Raw genomic sequence first — 19,212 nt, 5'->3', positions numbered from 1 at the left:
ACAGAATAGCCAAAAGTGCTTACAGTTCATTACACTTATAGTAAAATAAAAATTAACTTATAAATTTTGGAAAGTTTTTACATAAATGGAGAAATACTTGGTGCTGGAGAGATGGTTGAATAGTTAAGAATACATACCGCTCTCACTGAAGACCCAAGGTTGATTCCCAGCACAGATTCCCTGCTCACAACTTCCTATATTTCCAGCTCCTGGGACTCTGACACCCTCTTCTGGCTTCCACAGGAACCTGCACTCACATGCATGTACCCACACACAGATGTACATACATGCACAAAATTTAAAAGAGTGAAAATAAAAAGAAGTGTTTTTTTAATTGTAAGACTATTTGTTTTTATTTTATATGAACTTTGTAAATATTTTATATAAAAAGGTATTTAATCTTATAAATGTGGAAATAGAAAATATTTATGATTGTGAAGTGTGTTAGGTAAATCTTGAGCTCATGATTATACAGTTCATTTACATTTACAAGCAGGCATTGTTTATTAAAGTGAGTAACTCTTCTATGGATTCCTCACTCATTGGAATTTAGTTTCCAGAAGCGAACATTCAGACATGGCTCCTTGTTGTGGAGAAACATGCGTAAATGTGATGGGAAGAGCTCTCTCTGTCTCTTCTTTTACTTTCTTGTTCCCAGCCCCTATTACTCTATGTCACATATTTAAATGATTTAATGAACAATAATGTCTGAGTAATTAGTACCAGATTTCAAACTAAATCTAGTTAAAATAAATCAATACGAAAGGCCAATATTACAAATTAAGAAGTATTTAAATAATACTTCCCAAGTAGTGGATCAAGATGTCAAATAAAAGTAGCCACATTAGTTACAGTTTTTACTTGTTATACTTAACCCTGGAGTGGGAGAAAGAATACAATACAACAAAGGTCGGGAAACAACTAAAAGGAAATTTTTTAAAACATTTTAACACTGAGATGGGTTAACTTTTTAAAAATAAGATACTTGAAAGTATAGGCAAGAAATACAAAAATAGACAAATAAAATTAAAGTAAAATTTTAACACAGCAAAAGAAATGATTGATGCAATCAAGAGTCAGCTATAACAGTTGAGAAAGTATTTATAAATTATTTGATAAGAGATTATTATCCAAAAAATAGATAAAACTCAATAACAGAGCAGTACTGTTATGTCTTATACTTTTATTGTTGTTGTTGTTTTTAAATTCTGTTTTATTTCCTGTTTTTATTACTTGCCTGTTTCCTTAAGAGAGAGAAAGGAGACATAGACGTGGAAGGAGAAGGGAGAAGACAGGAAAGAGAAATGTGTGGTCAAAATATGTTGTATAAATTTCCAATGACAAAAAAAAAATAGGAAAATCCTATAAATAGACACTTAAAAGAAATGATAGAAAATATGTGGTAAAATGCTCAGGATCCCCAATGTTAGAGAATACAATGACAGCATCATGGCTCACCATTTCCTGTATCAGAAAGGCTGTTACCAAAGAGACAAAAAGTAACAAATCCTAATTAGGATGTGTAGGAGAGAACACTGTTGGTGAGAATATAGCAGTACAGTATTATGGAAGGAAAGCCTTCCATAAATACTTCCATAAAACTGAAGAAAGCCTTGCAATCTATCCCGCAGTTCCAATCAGGGAACTACCCCAAAGGAAAAATAACTGTGAGGAGGAGGAATCTGCTCTCTCATATCGATTGCAGAACCGTTCACAATAGCCAAGGAACGAAATCAACCTCCATGCTCATTAAGAGAGAACTAGATAAAGAAAATGTCTAACTTATGTGAATTTGTATGAATATTACTCAACCATATAGAAAATGAAACAAGCTGGATGAAAATAAAGAATGTTATGTGAAGCAAGAAAGAAAGAAAGATGATTGCCACATGGTGCTACTCCTTTCTGGAACTTGACCTGAGCTAAATCTTAAACTGAATAAATATATTTTTTTTAATTTTACAAGAGATAACACCCCTACCACATGTTTTCAGCTGGTAACAGTGCCAAAGTAAGTAAGTAAGTAAGTAGATAGATAGATAGATAGATAGATAGATAGATAGATAGATAAAAATCCAGTGCCATATTCAGTGATGCTCAGAAGGAAGAAAATTTCCATCCTCTTTTACTAGGTACCGTTTCTTTCCCTTTGACCTATTCCAGCATCAAAGTCTGAGGTTTTTACCTGTAAGAATGCCCTCTGGTTTGCTGCGTCCCACCCCCATCTTTTCAGCTTAATAATTTAATGTTTCTCTAATCACTTGATTTTTCCAGGGACCCAATTTTTCCTAATGGTATATACGACCGATGCAATTTAAAATTACTACAGTTCTAGCTTATAGCAAAGTCTTAAAAGCACGCTCAAGTTTTCAACTAGAAATATGAACTAATTTCTATGCAGAAGAAACAGAGTGTTCCTCTGGTACTCGCAATACCAGGAGGAAACAAACTGAACAGCAGGGAGGAGACTAATTAAAAGTTGAGAGAAATATGCAATGTATGAACAAAATATTGACTCTTTTTATTAATTATGAAACTGTGCTCTAGATAACATAAATTATAGCTTCATATCTCATGAAAAGATCATTAAAAGTCCATCAGGAGACATGGCCGCTTATGCTGAGCTTTCATGGGAAAGAAACAATTGATCAGTACATTTCTGTTTAGTTTATGATTCATGAGTATTATTATTCTGGAAAACAGTTTTGCAGTGTTTTAAGCTGGGTTTTATATAAAATCTAATGAAATCACATTTATTTGGCTCTGGCAATGTCAACTTCCTCTTAACCAGGTGTCCAGCACATTAGCTCATGAGATGTACACTATAACATTCACTCTGTTGTGATTTTTCTTATTCCCTGCTGGAGGTCGATTCTATTTTTTTTTTTTTTTGAGAAAATGATGATACTTTTGGCAGGTATCATTTTATAATACAGTCTAAATATCATTCCAAGAATGTGAAGATGGAAGTTTTCTCCTTGATCTTGTTTGGCTTAAGATTCCTTTTGCTGGCTTTGGATTTACCTGAACTAAATGATAAGAGGTGTATTAATGTCTTCACAAAATGGTTCAAAATTAGTGCCTGTTAAGAAACTTAAACATTCATTCTCAGCTGTTCAGTATGTTGGTCTTTTTATTAGACTTCTTCTGAACCCCCAATATTGGATGACATTTTTTTCAGAAGAAATTGAGAAATATATGAATTTCAGAGTAAAAGTTGTTAAACTCTGTCCTTCAAATAGATCCAAAGGCAACTTTTACTTATGTTTGTTACACTAAAATATTACTTTTTAATTGTACAATTATTTATTTTTATTTTTTAATATAAGCCCCCAGATTTTTTAATGTAAATTTAATTCTGTTGGTATATTAAAGTGGAATTCAAGGAACAGCTTGTCAGTCATTTTCCACAAATTGTTCACAGAAAGATTTTGGATGGATGGATAATGGAAGAGAGTATACAGAGGTTATCCTGGAGATTCTGAATATACTTGCTTTCCCCTGGATTTCTCATTCTGATTAATTGCTGCATTTTCTGGAATCTCAATAAATTTTACCTCTATACAAAATTTCTAAAACTTACATATAATTAATTTTGATTTCTTTTTCATAATATTAAAACAAATACCCAAATTTAAAGAATAGATTCTGATTGCTGAATGCTAATTAATTATGTAAAGATTATTTACATCCTTACACAAAGTATATCAACAGGGAGAAATAGTAATTTGCTTCCATAATTTTGGCATATGGTTTCTTTAATCTAAGAGTGTACATTTTGTGTTTTTAAAGCTCTAAATACAGAAAAAATCTTACATGCTAGAAGTTAAATGCTAGAACTTCACAAAGGCTTCCTTGGTAGCCTAGCTCATAATGATACAATGTGCACATTAAGCTTGGCTCTGAACTCTTTTGTTTGTGTTTTGTAAGATTTTCCAGCAGGTTCAGTCACTGTCAATATCCACTGTGATGGAATCATCAAGGCCACAACAGAGATTAAATACTGCTCAGCAGCAAAAGCAACACAAAGTTCGCTTAGAATGTCAGACCCAGGCGAGAGTGTGTGCCAGGTACGTTGATAATCACAGCAGATGCTAAAGGGCTAATGCAGAAACAAAGAGAGGATTTTTGGTTTGGTGGGCTATGAGTGGACAGACGATCCCCAAGAAGGGAGGAAGCCATCCTCTGAGGTTCAGAGATACAGACAAATGACCTTGCCTCAGTCAAGCCTTCCCGGGTAATGCCAGCCAGAGACAGCCTGTAAATTCCAACATGGCTATGGGTCAGGCTCAATTTCAGGCTGTTATGCAACAGATGTGTAATAGAAGAGAGAGAATCAAGGAGCACCATTGAGAAATGAATTTCTTTGCTCAGATGTGAGCGACACAAAACAAAACAAAATCAGTATCAGATGTTTTAAGACCATGTCCGACAAACCAAGCTACTCCCAAACAGGGGGAACCTGGGAGGAAAATGTGTCTATTAACAATGTTCACATGGACATTATTAGATTGATCTTAGTTTCATTTCTCTCTGTTACCTGACAGTAAGAATGTTCATTAAGAATTCTATATGAGCCAAGCATGGTGGCACATGCCTTCAGTCCTAGCACTTAGAAGGCAGCGGCAGGAGGATCTCAGTGAGTGCAAGGCCAGCCTGGTTGACAGAGTGAGTTCCAGGACAGCCAGAGCTGTGACGTGGAGAAACTTTATAAAAAATACAAACAAATTAAAAAGAAGTCTAGACAAACAAACACCATCTGTGTGGTGTGAAAAAGCGCTCTAATGCCCAGATCTTTCCTCTCATGTGGCAAAAATCTTGCTCAGGGATGGGGATTTCATGATGTATTGCTGGCCTCCTTGAAGGAGGCCATACTTGGGACTTTTTCTTCTCAGTGTTGGACATATGAAAGAATTTTGAAGAGTTTTCAGACAGCTTAAGCTGTTAGTTTGGTTTCTGCACTTTTTAAAAAACTTGACCCAGCTTTAATAGGAAGAAATCTGTTTTTTTATGAAAAGGTATCATTTACGTATTTAGTCCATGGAGTATCAAAGTGAAATACATATTTTAATGTGAAGTAGAACATTTATAAGATTTGATGTTGTATAAGAAGTACAAAACTTTTTGCTACTTGACAATTAGAAGTACAAACTTTGCTTAATTGTCTTGGCGGAGAGAGAAGGTCAGGAGGGAGTGGAAGGGAAGGGAGTGTTGGTTCGGTCAGTTTGACTGTCAATGACATGATGTTGATAGACCACCATGAGCCTTATGTGACCGACACTGGAGGCTTTACTTCTTTTACACTTTCTTCTTTGGCATATTCTGTGACAAGTGGCACATTTTAGAACAATGGAAAAGGCAAATGTCTTAGAAAAGGACAGAGAGTGAAATACCATTTTTCAGACTTGGAAGTCTGAGGACATTTGACAAAATGTCTATTTTGCAGTCACAAAACAAGTGCAAACATAATAGCTTGAAATACAGATTGCTTCATTTTCTTGTGACAAGTCTACCTTGTACTGAAAATTCTACTACTCATAACTAGAATGTAATAATGGGGATATGCAGCTTTCTGTCTCCAGCTGGAGTAGAATACCGTACTCTCCAAATACATATCTGTACTGGATTTAATGCCAGGAGGCAGTTTGTATATAGTGAAAATTAAATATTTGACTTCTGGACAGATTTTTTTTTTTTAGAATAAACTAATGTGCAGTTGATTTCCTCTCTAGCTTAAAGTAAACAAGATGATTTTAGGAAACTAGAAAAAAACCTCTGATTTATTATTTTCACCCTGTGTCTAAAATGAGAGGCGGGAAAGGACTGTGGCTGTGTCATAGAGTTTCCATCCGCCAAGCCCAGGAGCCTGTAGCAGGAAGACAGACTAGATGCAGCCTTGCTGTGAGGATCCGCCTGTATACTGAGCCTCCAAAGGCAGAACTAGTCTAGCTTATAGACACCAAACTTCCACCTGGCAAAGAGAGACATGACAGTCGGGGTTCATGTTCCTGAATCGAGAGATGTGGAGGTTTTGCTACTGACCTCAGGGCCCAGAAAGTACTGGGGGAGGGTTAGGCAAGTACACTGTGCCCTAGGCTAGCCCAAACCTTCTATCAGAGGCTAGAAAGAATAGCTGTACTTCAGTTCCTTTCCCTAGAGCATAGACTACATGTGGACCGGGGTTCCTCTATGTCTGCACACATTATCTGCAAACTCACCGTAAGAAAGATCCTACATTTGATGGAGGAGGAACTGCCAAGACATTTATTTGGTGCCTTTTAAGGGAAGTTGTGTACAAACCGCTTTGGTGAGTTTCTATAGAACTACAGTGATTATTTCTTTTTATGATGCTGACACTAAACTCAATAATTTGTGTACTTTGCAAATGGCCCACTGAATACTTCTATTTAAAACTCAATACACATTGCAATCATACTCACCCATAATTATTGTTTATTTGAAAGAAAATATACTAACAAGTATGAATTTGTCAATACCCTGCCTGCTTGGCTGAAACAGCATACTGGAAAGACTGCTTTGAATTTCTGTACATGGTTGAATGGCAGATATGATTTCAGTAATCCTGAAATTATTAACAAGATCCTTCTATAGCCATTTAAATGCTATTGGACATACAATAGCCTAAACTCAGTGTTAGCTTGAGGAAAGAGTAATTAATGAGAAATCTGTGGGTTTTATTTTTCACTTTTCCTAGAACTCACAATAACAGACTTTATATGCCATTCAAAAGCTATGGAACTCATACTAATACAAGCAGTCTATACATTTTGATAAAGATTTAATGAAAGAACTGATTTTGTTTTGTTTTAGTGATGTCCATTAGGTTTTAGAACAATTTACCTCAATTTAATGATCTACTTCTTAAGTCAGTTCGTCTTTTTTTTTTTTCCAGAGTGATAAATAATAAAATCACAGTACAAAGCCTAGTAAAGATTCAACTTCTGGTCATCACTTAAAACAGAGAGCATGAGCTATTCAAATTTTAAAAATCTAAAGTTAGTTTGGGGGGATAATTAAGATTCAAATGCTGGAGGTAGAAATACTGTAATTTCTCTTTAACTGAGATAATTAAAACCTGTGAGGCTTTCATCCTATTCAAACAAGTGTCTTGGAAACTGCCAAATGTTAACATTTTAAAGAAATCACTAAATAAGGTATACAAGTGAAACTAGGTCAAATGCTAAAAGAATATAGTAATTATTAATTATCTTGTTCTTTAAAAGAACTTTGGATTACTGGGATGCACCCTTTAAGGACAGATTTTGTCCTTAGACCATGCTCTTCTCTCTCTCTCTCTCTCTCTCTCTCTCTCTCTCTCTCTCTCTGTGCATCTAATCTACCAAGGGCAGCAGCTGGTTTCTGCCACACCTTTCTCGCATGGTGTCTCTGCCTTGGTACAGGCTGGTAAAGCCAGCCGACCATCAACTGAAACCTCTGAGGAGATGAGCCAACACTTTCCCCCTTGTCACTTCTCTCAGCCATTTTGTTTCAGTGATGAGAACATTACCACCAACACTATAGTCAGAAGGGCTGGAGTGAGGAAAGGTCCTGGCTTGGAAAACTAACACTGTGTACTAATAGTTTCCTTAAGAGAAATTTCTTTACCCAGTTTTAAGCTTGTGCTCAGAAGTGTTTCTTCTGAAGATTCTCTTCTGGGAACCCCCTTCTCTTTCTAGCAATTTTCTAAATTTTACATTAGATGCCTGCCTGTCTCAAAATGTTGACACAAACCTTCCTCTTTTTACCAGCCCCGTGTGATGAAAGGTACAAACGCAGGGAGCAGGACCAGAGTTATCCTGAGTGCTCACTTGCAGCCAACTTTTAATGTCTCAAGTCACAGGAATGTTCAAATTCTATGTACGTGATACAGGGTCCCAAGTCTTTTTCCAGGACCGTCTCTTGTCAGAGTATTCCTTCAAGTTTCTTCACTGGATGATCCTTCAAACTTTTGTATTTTTTTTCAGGCTGATGTGTGCTCTGCTTATGCAAAAATATATTCTAGCAGTACTCTTCCTGCCACCCAATACACCTGGTGAAATGATGGCTTGTGTTTTCCATCTTTGTAAAAGCCACTGCCTTGCACACAGTTGCTTCTTTGTGTATGGGACACAACTAGTATTTATTACTTCAGAATGTAACGAGAACTCAAGTGACAGCTTTTTCTCTAATACTATTTGAATAACTTAGTGAAAAAGTATAGACCGAGTATGCAAAGGAGATAGTGCGAGAAGTGAAACTACCCCCTAAAAATACTTTGCGGCTCATATATAAAATAACCTACTTCTCACCAGGCAGAGGACAAAGTGTGCTGTAATTTATCTTTATCTTTCACTACAGTAACGGGTCATGAGTTAGTACCCTTGGCTATTGACTTAGCGTATTTGCAGAGGCTGTCTTGTCTCTACTATGATCCTTAAGAAAATATCATGAAGAAATGCCTGAGATCTCAGCAGTCTTCTGAATGGCTCCATATTATCATTTCTTTTTGAATGGTCGCAACGTGGCCATGGAGAGATTTGGATGGATCCCGGGCATGCGTTGTAACTTCTTCTTAAAATGGCAATCAGACACTTTACAGGAGATGGGTTTCTTTCATGCTGAAGGACTTTTTCCAGTGTCCAGTGGATGATCTAGAACACTTGCTCTCTGTGGTTTCCTCAAACTCAAATATTCCATAAATGTATGTTAAAAGATGAAATATTGGATTACTAGATTAGAACAATTTTCCTTTAAAGAGGTTCGACCTGCAAACCATGTGGAGGCTCTCCATGTCTTCTATTTAAATTAAAATGCCATAATTTTATACATTGAGTTGGCATGATATGGTATTCTAACATGTGTCCAGCGCATACTGATAAAATCAGCATTTACCCCTCTGTGTCATTGCTCATTTGCATACTGCAGTCTCCTCTCCTAATGTCCTCCACACAGCATGTAGTTGGTTATGGTTAGCTGTGGGCACTACACTGTGGCCATCAGAACTTACCTCTTCAGTCTGTGTTTTTGTGTACCCTCTAATCAGCCTCCTATGGCTGCCACCTTCACACTTTCCATTCTCTGCTCATCTCTAGTCTACGTCCAGACTGACCTCTTCTAGCATTTACAAACGAAAGAAAGGGAGATGTCTGCCAAATTGATGATCTCTGAGATTCAGTGAGCAACCCTTTCTGAAAAAGATAGGTGGTTGTCAATGAGGCAGGCAACCGATGGTGAACCCTAGCTTCCATGTGCATACACCCTGATATGCGGAAACATATCCAACTCACACACACACGAAATGTTTTACAAGAGCATATAGCTTTGCTGACACTCAGCAAGTTAATCTCACTCTTTTTCTCCAAGTTAATCTCACTCTTCCTCTATCTATCTAGTATATTGGATTTTGTCTCTTGGACCATGTCCTGTACTCTGTCACAACACCTTTACACAACTCCTTTTACTGAAATCACTAACCTCACTTAGTTCATTGTAAAATTTATATTCCAGTGTATTTTGCTTGGTGACATTTTCCCTGATCTCCTAATGTAGCCTTTCTTAATACTGATGTACTCCAACTTTGACATCTAGATGTTTACTATTTAGCAAATTAATGTCTGTCATATTCAAGGCCCCAAAGCACAAAATTGCCTATTTGTCTTTTTGTGTTATCTGCAGAACCACAGATATTGCTAAGCATATGATTGCTTGATATGTACTTTCTTGGACAAATGAAAGAGAAGGTCAGTGAACTGAACATTAAGTGTCTCCTCCTAATCTCAAGTCACCAAATAATCAGGGCTATGTTCCAACAGCTGCTGTAACACAGGCACAGACTTTTTGACATTAGAGGAGTCTAAGTAAGATATTAACACTTTTAGTGGAGGCAGGAAGTGTAACACCACCAAGGAAATGGTCAAGGAAAATGATTGAAGGAACGGAAGTACTGTTCCTTCAAATGCTGTCACACGATTGGAAAACAGCTCTCCAAACAAGCCAAAAGAAAAATGCAGAAACTCCTTTAGGAAATCGCACTGTTATTTTATAAGCCATTCTCAAAAGATACTTCTTTGAATATGTTAGTGTTATACTTATTTAAAATCTTGTCCTTTTTTTTTTTTCTTAAAAATCACATTTGTCATTACCAAAAAGAGACATCTTTCGGTAAAAATAATAAAACCCCCATGCTGCATAGATAATGCAGCTGGTTCTAGTGTATCTGGTCAACGGGCAAAAAGCAAGCAAGCACTTAGGTCTTCCGGTCCAGTCTTTGTTCATTTCTTTCTTTTTTTTTTTTTTTTGAATTTTATTTTTTTCTTATCAGTTACATTTTATTAACTCTGTATCCCAGCCGTGTCCCGATCCCTCATTCCCTCCCTCATCTCCACTGTGCCCCTTTCCAAGTCCACTGATAGGGGGGACCTCCTCCCCATTCATCTGATCCTGTTTTATCAAGTATCTTCAGGACTGGCTGCAAAGCTCTCCTCTGTGGCCTAACAGGACTGCTCCTCCCTTGTGGGGGTGGGGAGGCCAAAGAGCCAGTCATTGAGTTCCTGTTAGAAATAGTCCTTGTTCCCCTCACTTATTGCTGGAATTTCATACTCATTTCTTCTTGTTGGATGGCCAAACCGGATGACGGTAGAGACGGTCAGTCAGCTTTTACTCAGCCCTGCCATTCTTAGCCTCGGGAGTGGACAAATTCTTAGCTGGTGGATCAGCTGCTTTTGTTTCTTTGCCGTCTTGTGGTTTAGGGTTCTCTGGGCATCTGCATCGGTAATTGAAGTTGTGGCGATACTGATGTTGAGGTGGCTGCTGGTTTTTCTCAATACACCTTTAATGGTTTTTAAATTGTTTCATATCTGGACAAGTTGAGATTTTTAAGAACTTAATTTTTAATTTGTAATAAGTTTACAACTTGATTTTTTTTCAAAAAAGTCAACAAGCTACAAGCACCTGTTAATAAAGGTCTTAAATAATTAAAAATAAAATCTTGTCTTAATTCACTACATACTTAGCAATAAGTTGTTACAAAATTATTGGTAATAGATGAGAATTAGGAAGTCAGCGTCTTTATACTTCAGTTGATGATTATGATAAAAATGAGCTGTAGATTCTAGTCTGTTTTCTCATTAAGAGCATTAATTATATTATGGTACAACTTTCACGTCCAGCCAGATAATATTAGAGTTCCTTCTCTGAAGCCAGGAAATAGTCATAGGTCTAAGTAAAACTTAATGGCATGGCATGTCCATAACAGCCACATGCAAATTTAGAAGCATCCATAACAGAGAGTCATGCTTTCCAGCCACTGTCTGTTCTATTGAAAGGCCAACCTGGGAGCAATAGACAAGCCATATTTAACTGTAAAGACAATAGAAAGCTGTAAAGCCTCCTATCCTCACACAAGCCTAGACCCCCAGTCACAGGAAGCCACTATGTTAACTCTGGACTGGAATTGGTGGTTTTTATGATTAAAAGGCACTGGACTCTGTCTTGTTTAAGCCATTGTCCCTTTTCATGTCTGTATTACAGTAGCAAAACTTACATTCTAAATACTTTAAAAGCTATGTGTTTTCAGCTTAAAATGTTAGGAATGAAAACAGACTGATGTGTTTGTTTGAACAGAGAAAAGCTACTGTGAAAAGCCATTTCCATAGGATGCTGGGCAGACTCCCGTCTAGGTTGGGGTGACTCCATTTCATTGACATTTAAGAAGTCCATCAGAAAGAGACAAGCAAATGATCATTACTGACTTTCACTCAGTTACTCACCAGTGTTCTCATATCATGTATCAGTTATATATTACTAAAATCCACAACTAAGACCTAGCACAGCAGGATTTCAAAACATTTTTTCCTGTCAGATTATTTGCATGTCATTTAAGGGAGGACTCTACACACATCTAATCGGCAAAAACACATTCAAAATTTGAAATAAGTCTTAAGTTGCCTTGAGTTTTAGTGATTATTTCAGTGTTCATGGTCACAGTGCTAGGAAATGGTTCATTTAAAAACTAGAAAAATTAAGCTGACTAAGGAGAATATGATACTTCTTTTACTGAAAACCTGTCCATTCAAAACACCACTTCTTAGAGGTGGACAGAGAGACAGAGAGAAAGACTCAGACTTTGCCTAACCATCTTCAGCAATGCTTCTCAACTTTCCTAATGCTGTTACCCTTTATTATCATCTTGTGGTGGACCCCTCTCTGATGGCTTAGCTTGTGTCAAGTTGACATAAAACTAGCCAGCACAGGATGTATATCCCCTTTAGGGCAGACAACTTTCCAGTCTATTATTCTTTGTACATTGACCAGTTGAGAGTCTTTATGTTACTATCTACTGCTAGAAGAAGACCCTTTGATGAAGGCTAGGAGATGCACTGCTCCACAAGACAGGTTCTAACCTATCATCACTAAATGTAGTCATGTGAGAGTTTAGACATGAAATATATGAAGATAGCTGTAGATAGCTTTTGATTTCCTGAATAAAAGTAAATCAATGTGGCTGGGAGTACCCATAACTCTGTAAGTCACCAATTATCCAATTTTCCTCCCTTTTTCTGAATAAATATAAGTGGTGTCATGACTGAAGAAAATAATGTTCTATCCATGAACAACTGTTAGCTGCCATCAGGGAGAGGCTGGACCCCATGAGCACCTTCCCCATCTCTGATGAAATATTGCCTAGATCCTAGATCAGTATTGTGCAGATACTCACAGCTGATGTGATTTGAGTGCAACAAGTTTGTCAAATCCAGAAGGCATCCCTTTCTGTACATCTCCCGGGCTTCTGGCTCTTACACTGCAACGTTTCCTGAGCCTTGGCAGGGCTGTTACACTTACGGCCTATTATTCCAGCATCACCTATTCTCAGTATTTTGGCTAGTTATGGGTTTTGGAACTAACTGCCACCCACTGTACTAAGAGGCATCACTCATAGAGGCCAGGTGCATAACTAATCTATGGCTAAAAATATGAGAGAATGAAAGCGTTGCTTAGAATCATCATGCTACCATCCACCTAACTTCCTAATTTTTGGGTAGATGCTATTTTTTTTCATTTGTCTTTTTCTCCTTGTTTTTGTACATATGTATGGTGAAATGTGATCCCCATTTCTATCTCCAAGTCTCATGTCTCCCCAATATGTCCTACTTCATGTCTTTCTTTTTTTTTTTTTTTTTATAACCCACTCTCTAGTTAGTGCTACCTATATGTGCATGGTGTGAGGCCATTCGCTGAAACATGAGAATCCTATCAGCTAATTTTAAATTTCTTTTTTCATTTGAAAACAGAAAAGCATTGAAGAGCTTGATAGTGTTCTTGCATCTATATTCAAGCATGAGCTACCATATTATGAATTCAGACCTCTCCAAAATGAAACCTCCTCTCAAAATGAATGTGAGTATTTTTCAATGGTATCATTCATTTTGTTATATTCTAATATCTGTGACTCATTACGAAATGATATAGCCTCCTCCTCTTCCATCTCACCCTAGCCTATCAGGTCTCATCAGAACTGGCTGCATTGTCTTCCTCTGTGGCCTGCTGAGGCTGCCTCCACCCTCAGGGGGAGGTGATCAAAGAACTAGCCACTGAGTTGAATTGGAGAGGGGCAAAGGAGGAAAAGAGAGAGGGAGGGAAGGATTGGGTGGGGTCTGAGGGAGGGGGTTACAGCTAGTATACAAAATGAATAAATTGTTATAAATTAAAATATAAATTAAAAGAAAAATTAATATCCAAAAGTCCTGTGGGATAATATGTTTATTATAACTGTAATTATAACCATATAAAAATAAAATGCATATCTCCACAAAAAAAGAAATAATATAGCCAAGAAACTGCTTGTTGTTTTATATAACTCATAGTTCTTGAAGGCATGCTAAAATAGAACAAATGTTAAAATATGTTTCATTAGTGCATGAGTGAGTATCGTGCACATGCACATATGTGAGTGTTAACATGAACCCACATACATGCACAAGGCAGAAGGCCACTTTCAGCATTCAGTATTCTCCATCCATCTTTACAGAGGTCATGCGGATTTAACTTGTCAGAAGGTTTCCCCAGCAAGCACTTTATCTGCTGATCTACTGCGTCAAACCCAACAGCATAAACATTTATGGTTCCATGTACTTACTACAGGCTGTAAAACTGTGCGTGGTTTCTAAAAGTAGTGGTCTTACTTCCTGCACTTTATTCTAAGGATATGTTTAAGTGAGGACATTTGTGATGAATTTTATTTATCATATCATTGCTTATAATTGCCAAAAATTGAAATAACAGTATTGCAAAGATCACTGACACAGATATCAATGCACCCATCAATAAGTAATCTTACCATGACTTTTTGCTGGCTTGCTATTCTGATACTGAATAGTAAACATACATACTACTGTGTAAATTGATGGTCCTTCCCTGATGTTTGTAGTAGTTGCATGTGGATTGTATAATTTAAGTAATTATGGGCTTTTTAATTTTATTTTACAAAGTCAGTGTTTCCTTGTTGAGAAAACTTGCTAAGTTTACATATCTGTCTATGTGTGTGGGCACACACTCATGTTTGGAGATGAGAGGACATCCTGTGGGTATCAGTTTTCTCCTCCCGTGTTGGATTTCAGGAAAGGCACTGAGGTCATGAGGTTTGGCTCCATGTCCAACTGACGCTTGTTTCTGAGGCCTCACACTGGCCTCTGGATAGATGCTTTCTATAATTACTGCTTATTATTTGTATAATACAAAAAATAAAATAACAAGAAAAATATAGAAGAGCTACAGATTAAAGTTATATTTCCAAATGTTACTGCAACTTCATGGTCTATTTTGGAAATATTTCTGTTCCTGTGTCGTTTATTGAATATCTATAATTCACTTGCTATCCAACCTCAGTAAACACTAAGATGCAATGGTAAATGAAACAGGCACAGGTCTGAGGAATTTGAGAAGTCTAGTATTTGCATATTAACACTTAAAGGTTAAGGCATTTTCTGGCTGCTGGCTCTGTGAGTTAAGTAGATTTGTTAGGAGTCACTCAGGCTCCAAGGCTGCAGCAAGAAAAATTCTGAAGCCCAGCTGATTGTACGGCAGCTAAGTATGTGAACAGCTGGATAATCATGAGGCTTACTACCAGGAAACACCAGAGACATGTGTTCTTTTAAAAAATAAGATAGAGTAGTGAAAATTTTTGTTTTATATAATTCACTTACAGAATAAGTTACAAAATTAGGAGAGAAAAGGAATGTAACATGTTTTTTTTTTTTATTCAAGTCACTTATCATTTTTTGAGGAAACAAGATAATATGCAGATGATAATCTAAACAATATCACATGTTTTTTGGTCTATAGAGTTATCAGAAAAACATACATTAATTTTCATTGTCTGCTTCAGAGGTAAGACTTTCATTAACAAATGATGAGTCCCAATGAGGAGGAAGAAAGGAGAAAAGGGATTCTAGATGAGTAAAAGTATGTGCAAAGGAATGAAGATGGAATTGGGAAAAAAATCTCTATATACTTTTCAATATTATATTTGTTTAGGTTTATGAAATTAGAACTGCAGATAATTAGGAATAGCGCTTCCTCAAGATCCAGCTATACCACTCCTCGGCATATATCCAAAAGATGCTCAAGTACACAACAGAACATTTGCTCAACCATGTTTGTAGCAGCTTTATTTGTAATAGTAACATGCTGGAAACAGCCCAGATGCCCCTCAGTTGAGGATGGATGCAGAAATTGTGGTACATCTACACAATGGAATACTACTCAGCAATACAAAACAAGGAAATCATGAAATGTGTAGGCAAATGGTAGGAACTGGAAAAAAATCATCCTGAGTGAGGTATCCCAAAGCAGAAAGACACACATGGTATGTACTCACTCATAAGTGGATATTAGACATATAATATAGAATAAACATACTAAAATCTGTACACCTGAAGAAACTAATCAAGGAGGAGAACTCTAGCTAAGATGCTCAATCCTCATTCAGAAAGGCAAAGAGGATGGACATCAGAAGAGGGAGAAAACGGAACAGGACAGGAGCCTACCACAGAGGGCCTCTGAAATACTCTACCGAGCAGGGTATCAAAGCAGATGCTGAGACTTACAGCCAAACTTCTCTAAGTGGGTTCCATAGTAATGGGAATAGGAACTGTCTCTGACATGAACTGATTGGCCTTCTCTTTGATCACCTCCCCCTCAGGGGGGTGCAGCCTTACCAGGCCACAGAGGAAGACAATGCAGCCACTCCTGATGAGACCTGATAGGCTAGGATCAGAAGGAAGGGGAGGAAGACCTCCCCTATCAGTGGACTGGGGGAAGGGCATAGATAGAGAAGAGGGAAGGTGGGCAGGATTGGGAGGAGAAGAGGGAGGGTGCTACAGGTGGGATACAAAGTGAATAAACTGTAATTAATAAAAATAAAAATGAAAAAAAAGACTGCATCTGATTAAACATATTTTAACTATTTCTTGGCTCCATGAGTTCATTATTTGTTCAACATAATATTTCTTTCATTCCACAAGCAGTTTTTTAAGTCGTAGGTTAATGAGGATTTTTATCAAGAAACAGGTCATTTATAACTAATGTCTATTATTTGTATAGCTAATGCCTGTTTTCTGTTCATGGTTCTTATCTCGGTGCACACTGAGACCTGATGATAGCATCTTGTAACCTAGAGCAAATGTTTATCTTGGTCATAAATCTGTCTCAAGCCTGTTCTTCTCCCAAGTGCAGTTTATGTGGCAGTGACATGTGAAGGTTCACAGAATCCCTATCAGCTTTTGCTCTTCTGCAGGAGAGACTTGAAGTTACTTGAAATCAAGAATTTTATAAAATCATTATCAAGAATTATAAAATCAACAATTCGTCTCAACAGCACTATTACATCGAAGTATGCCTTCAACTTGATCTGCAGGAAATCTGCACAACAGAGTGAAGCAGTTACACCAGAGTGTAGGTGGTGAGGATTTCCCTATGCCATGCCAGATATACGAGATAGGCAGCAATGACAAGCATGGAAAAGCATAACAGCATCAGGAAGCAACTCAGAGATAAAGTCTCTGGGGCTTTGCCTTACCAGGGCTCAACCATTACTTAGCTTTGGGGAAAAATCAACAAAAACAGTGGGTTACCTTCAGGAAGCTCACTTGCTGGCCACAGGCCCCTTCTGAAGGCATGCCTCCTGACACAGCCCAGACTGTAAACAGCCTCAGGACAGTAACAAGAACCTTAGAAATGATGGTAGCACCAATGACCAGATGTAATATAGCATTTCTGCCACCGAAAGATGCTAGAACCATCAAGGGGCTACACAACATCAGACAAGCTGGAGAGTCACAGAAGGAGTCCCCTGTGTGAGAGGCACAGTGATGGAAAGGAAGGAGGGGTGGGTCTGTCTGTCTGTATACAGTTGTGAAGGTTGTGATATCTCCTTGAGCTGTGGTGACCTTCTCCATTCTTTGCATTGCTTGCTGTGCAATGTTCTCAAGTTGCATGCCTGTCAACATGGCAACTGCCTGGCTTTCCTCTCACATCTCTGCAGAGCCTTGCTGAACACTCATCTGCCAAAAGTCTCCAGCCAGGATCTGATCAGGACATTGCTCTTAAGCAAAACTGTTTACAGGAAAAAAAATGGTTTTCAATTTCTTTAATATTTATGCAGTCTTTGTGTTTTTATATCCTGTGCTATTGCATTTTAATTAAAAATTGTATCAACTGGCAAAAAAAAAAAAAAAAAAAAAAAACCCTGTTGGTTTTTGTTTTGTGATTTGGGCTAAAGATTTTATTTTAGAAGTATAAAGGATGGAGGACTAATATATTAGGCATTTTTCATTTAGGCTTGTTGTATTTAAGTTTAATGTTAACTCCACGCTGTGTTTCACTAAGAACAATACAGATCTGTAACCCGAGGCTCCTGTCACATATCCAGTAGTACAAATTAGCTTCACAGTAACATATAATGAGCAAAAGTGGTTGAGCAAGGGGGGGCGAGGGGAGGAGGAAGGCCTAGAAGAGAGGGAGGAGGGACAGAGTTGAACATCATGCAGCCTTTCGTACCACCTTCAAAGCTGACCTGCTTCAGGCGGAGGGGAGTCAGCAAGAATGAATTTCCAGGGATTGCTGGACTCTTACCAGCACCATACTTTTCAGCAACACTTCAGCAGAGCTCCAAACATTTTACAGCAAAACCATTACAGCATACCCCCCAAACACCTCAAGCTTACACCCAATTAAGTTTAAACATTGGCATAAAATTCAACTTAAACATTTTTTTAAAAGGAAAAATGATAGCACATATGCCTCTATTGTGTGATTAATCTTTCTTAGATGAATCACCTTGAAGTCTAATGGCTTTCAATTGTCATTTCCATTTCTAATGATGATCTTGCCACATGTGGCTTGAGACATTACAGTAATGCTGAAAAAGTCTATATGCAGTCCTGTTAGTGTCATAAAGAACCTAAAAGCTAGGATCATGAAATCTACAGAAATTCACTCTTGTCTTAAGTAAGAACTTCTGAAAACTGTTCTTAAATGGCAGAAGGGAGGAAAAGAAAGAAAGAAGGAAAGAAAGAAAAGGAAGGAAGGAAGGAAGGGATAAAAGAAAGGAAGGAAGGAAAGAAAGAAGAAAAAAGGAAGAAAGGAAGAAAGAAGGAAAAAGGAAGAAAGAATGAAAGAAAGAGAAAGAAAGAAGGAAAGAAAGAAAGAAAAGAAGGAAGGAAAGAAAGACAGAAAGAAAGAAAGAAAGAAAGAAAGAAAGAAAAGAAAGAAAAAAGGAAGAAAGGAAGAAAGAAAGAAAGAAAGAAAAAGAAAGAAAGAAAGAAAGAAAGAAAGAAAGAAAGAAAGAAAGAAAGAAAGAAAGAAAACAGGGCAGGAAACTAAATTCTGAGACTGAAAGCAGAAAGTCAAATTTGTTGGTTCTCAGTGACAATGAGGAGCTTCAGAAGGGAGGGGTGAGGAGGGTACAGAGGTCAGAGATGGTTTCTTTTTATTATTTATTTATTGCTCTGAACACTTTATGTATATTATCTAATTTTTTTAATTTTTTATTTAATTTTTTATTATTAGTTACATTTTATTAACTCTGTATCCCAGCTGTATCCCACTTCCTCATTCCCTCCCAAACCCTCCCTCCCTCCCTCATCTCCACCCTGCCCCTTTCCAAGTCCACTGGTTGGGGAGGACCTCCTCCCCTTTCATCTGATCCTGTTTTAT

General features: G+C 37.4%; 1 protein-coding gene across 1 annotated transcript in view; it reads left to right on the top strand.

Annotated features, from left to right (window-relative positions):
* Positions 1–19,212, top strand: part of Bank1 (B cell scaffold protein with ankyrin repeats 1) — a 266,039-nt gene that overhangs the window by 74,555 nt on the left and 172,272 nt on the right. The window contains exons 6-7 of the mRNA XM_055628076.1: positions 3,931–4,070; positions 13,290–13,395. Coding sequence (XP_055484051.1) covers positions 3,931–4,070; positions 13,290–13,395 — 246 coding nt within the window. The remainder of the gene's footprint in view (positions 1–3,930; positions 4,071–13,289; positions 13,396–19,212) is intronic.

The sequence above is a fragment of the Psammomys obesus genome, unplaced genomic scaffold (assembly GCF_907164565.1).
Source record: "Psammomys obesus unplaced genomic scaffold, mPsaObe1.curated_primary_1811, whole genome shotgun sequence".
In the NCBI taxonomy this organism is placed as follows: domain Eukaryota; kingdom Metazoa; phylum Chordata; class Mammalia; order Rodentia; family Muridae; genus Psammomys; species Psammomys obesus.
The sequence above is the reverse complement of the archived record's forward strand: the minus strand, read 5'-3'. Positions and strand labels throughout refer to the sequence as shown.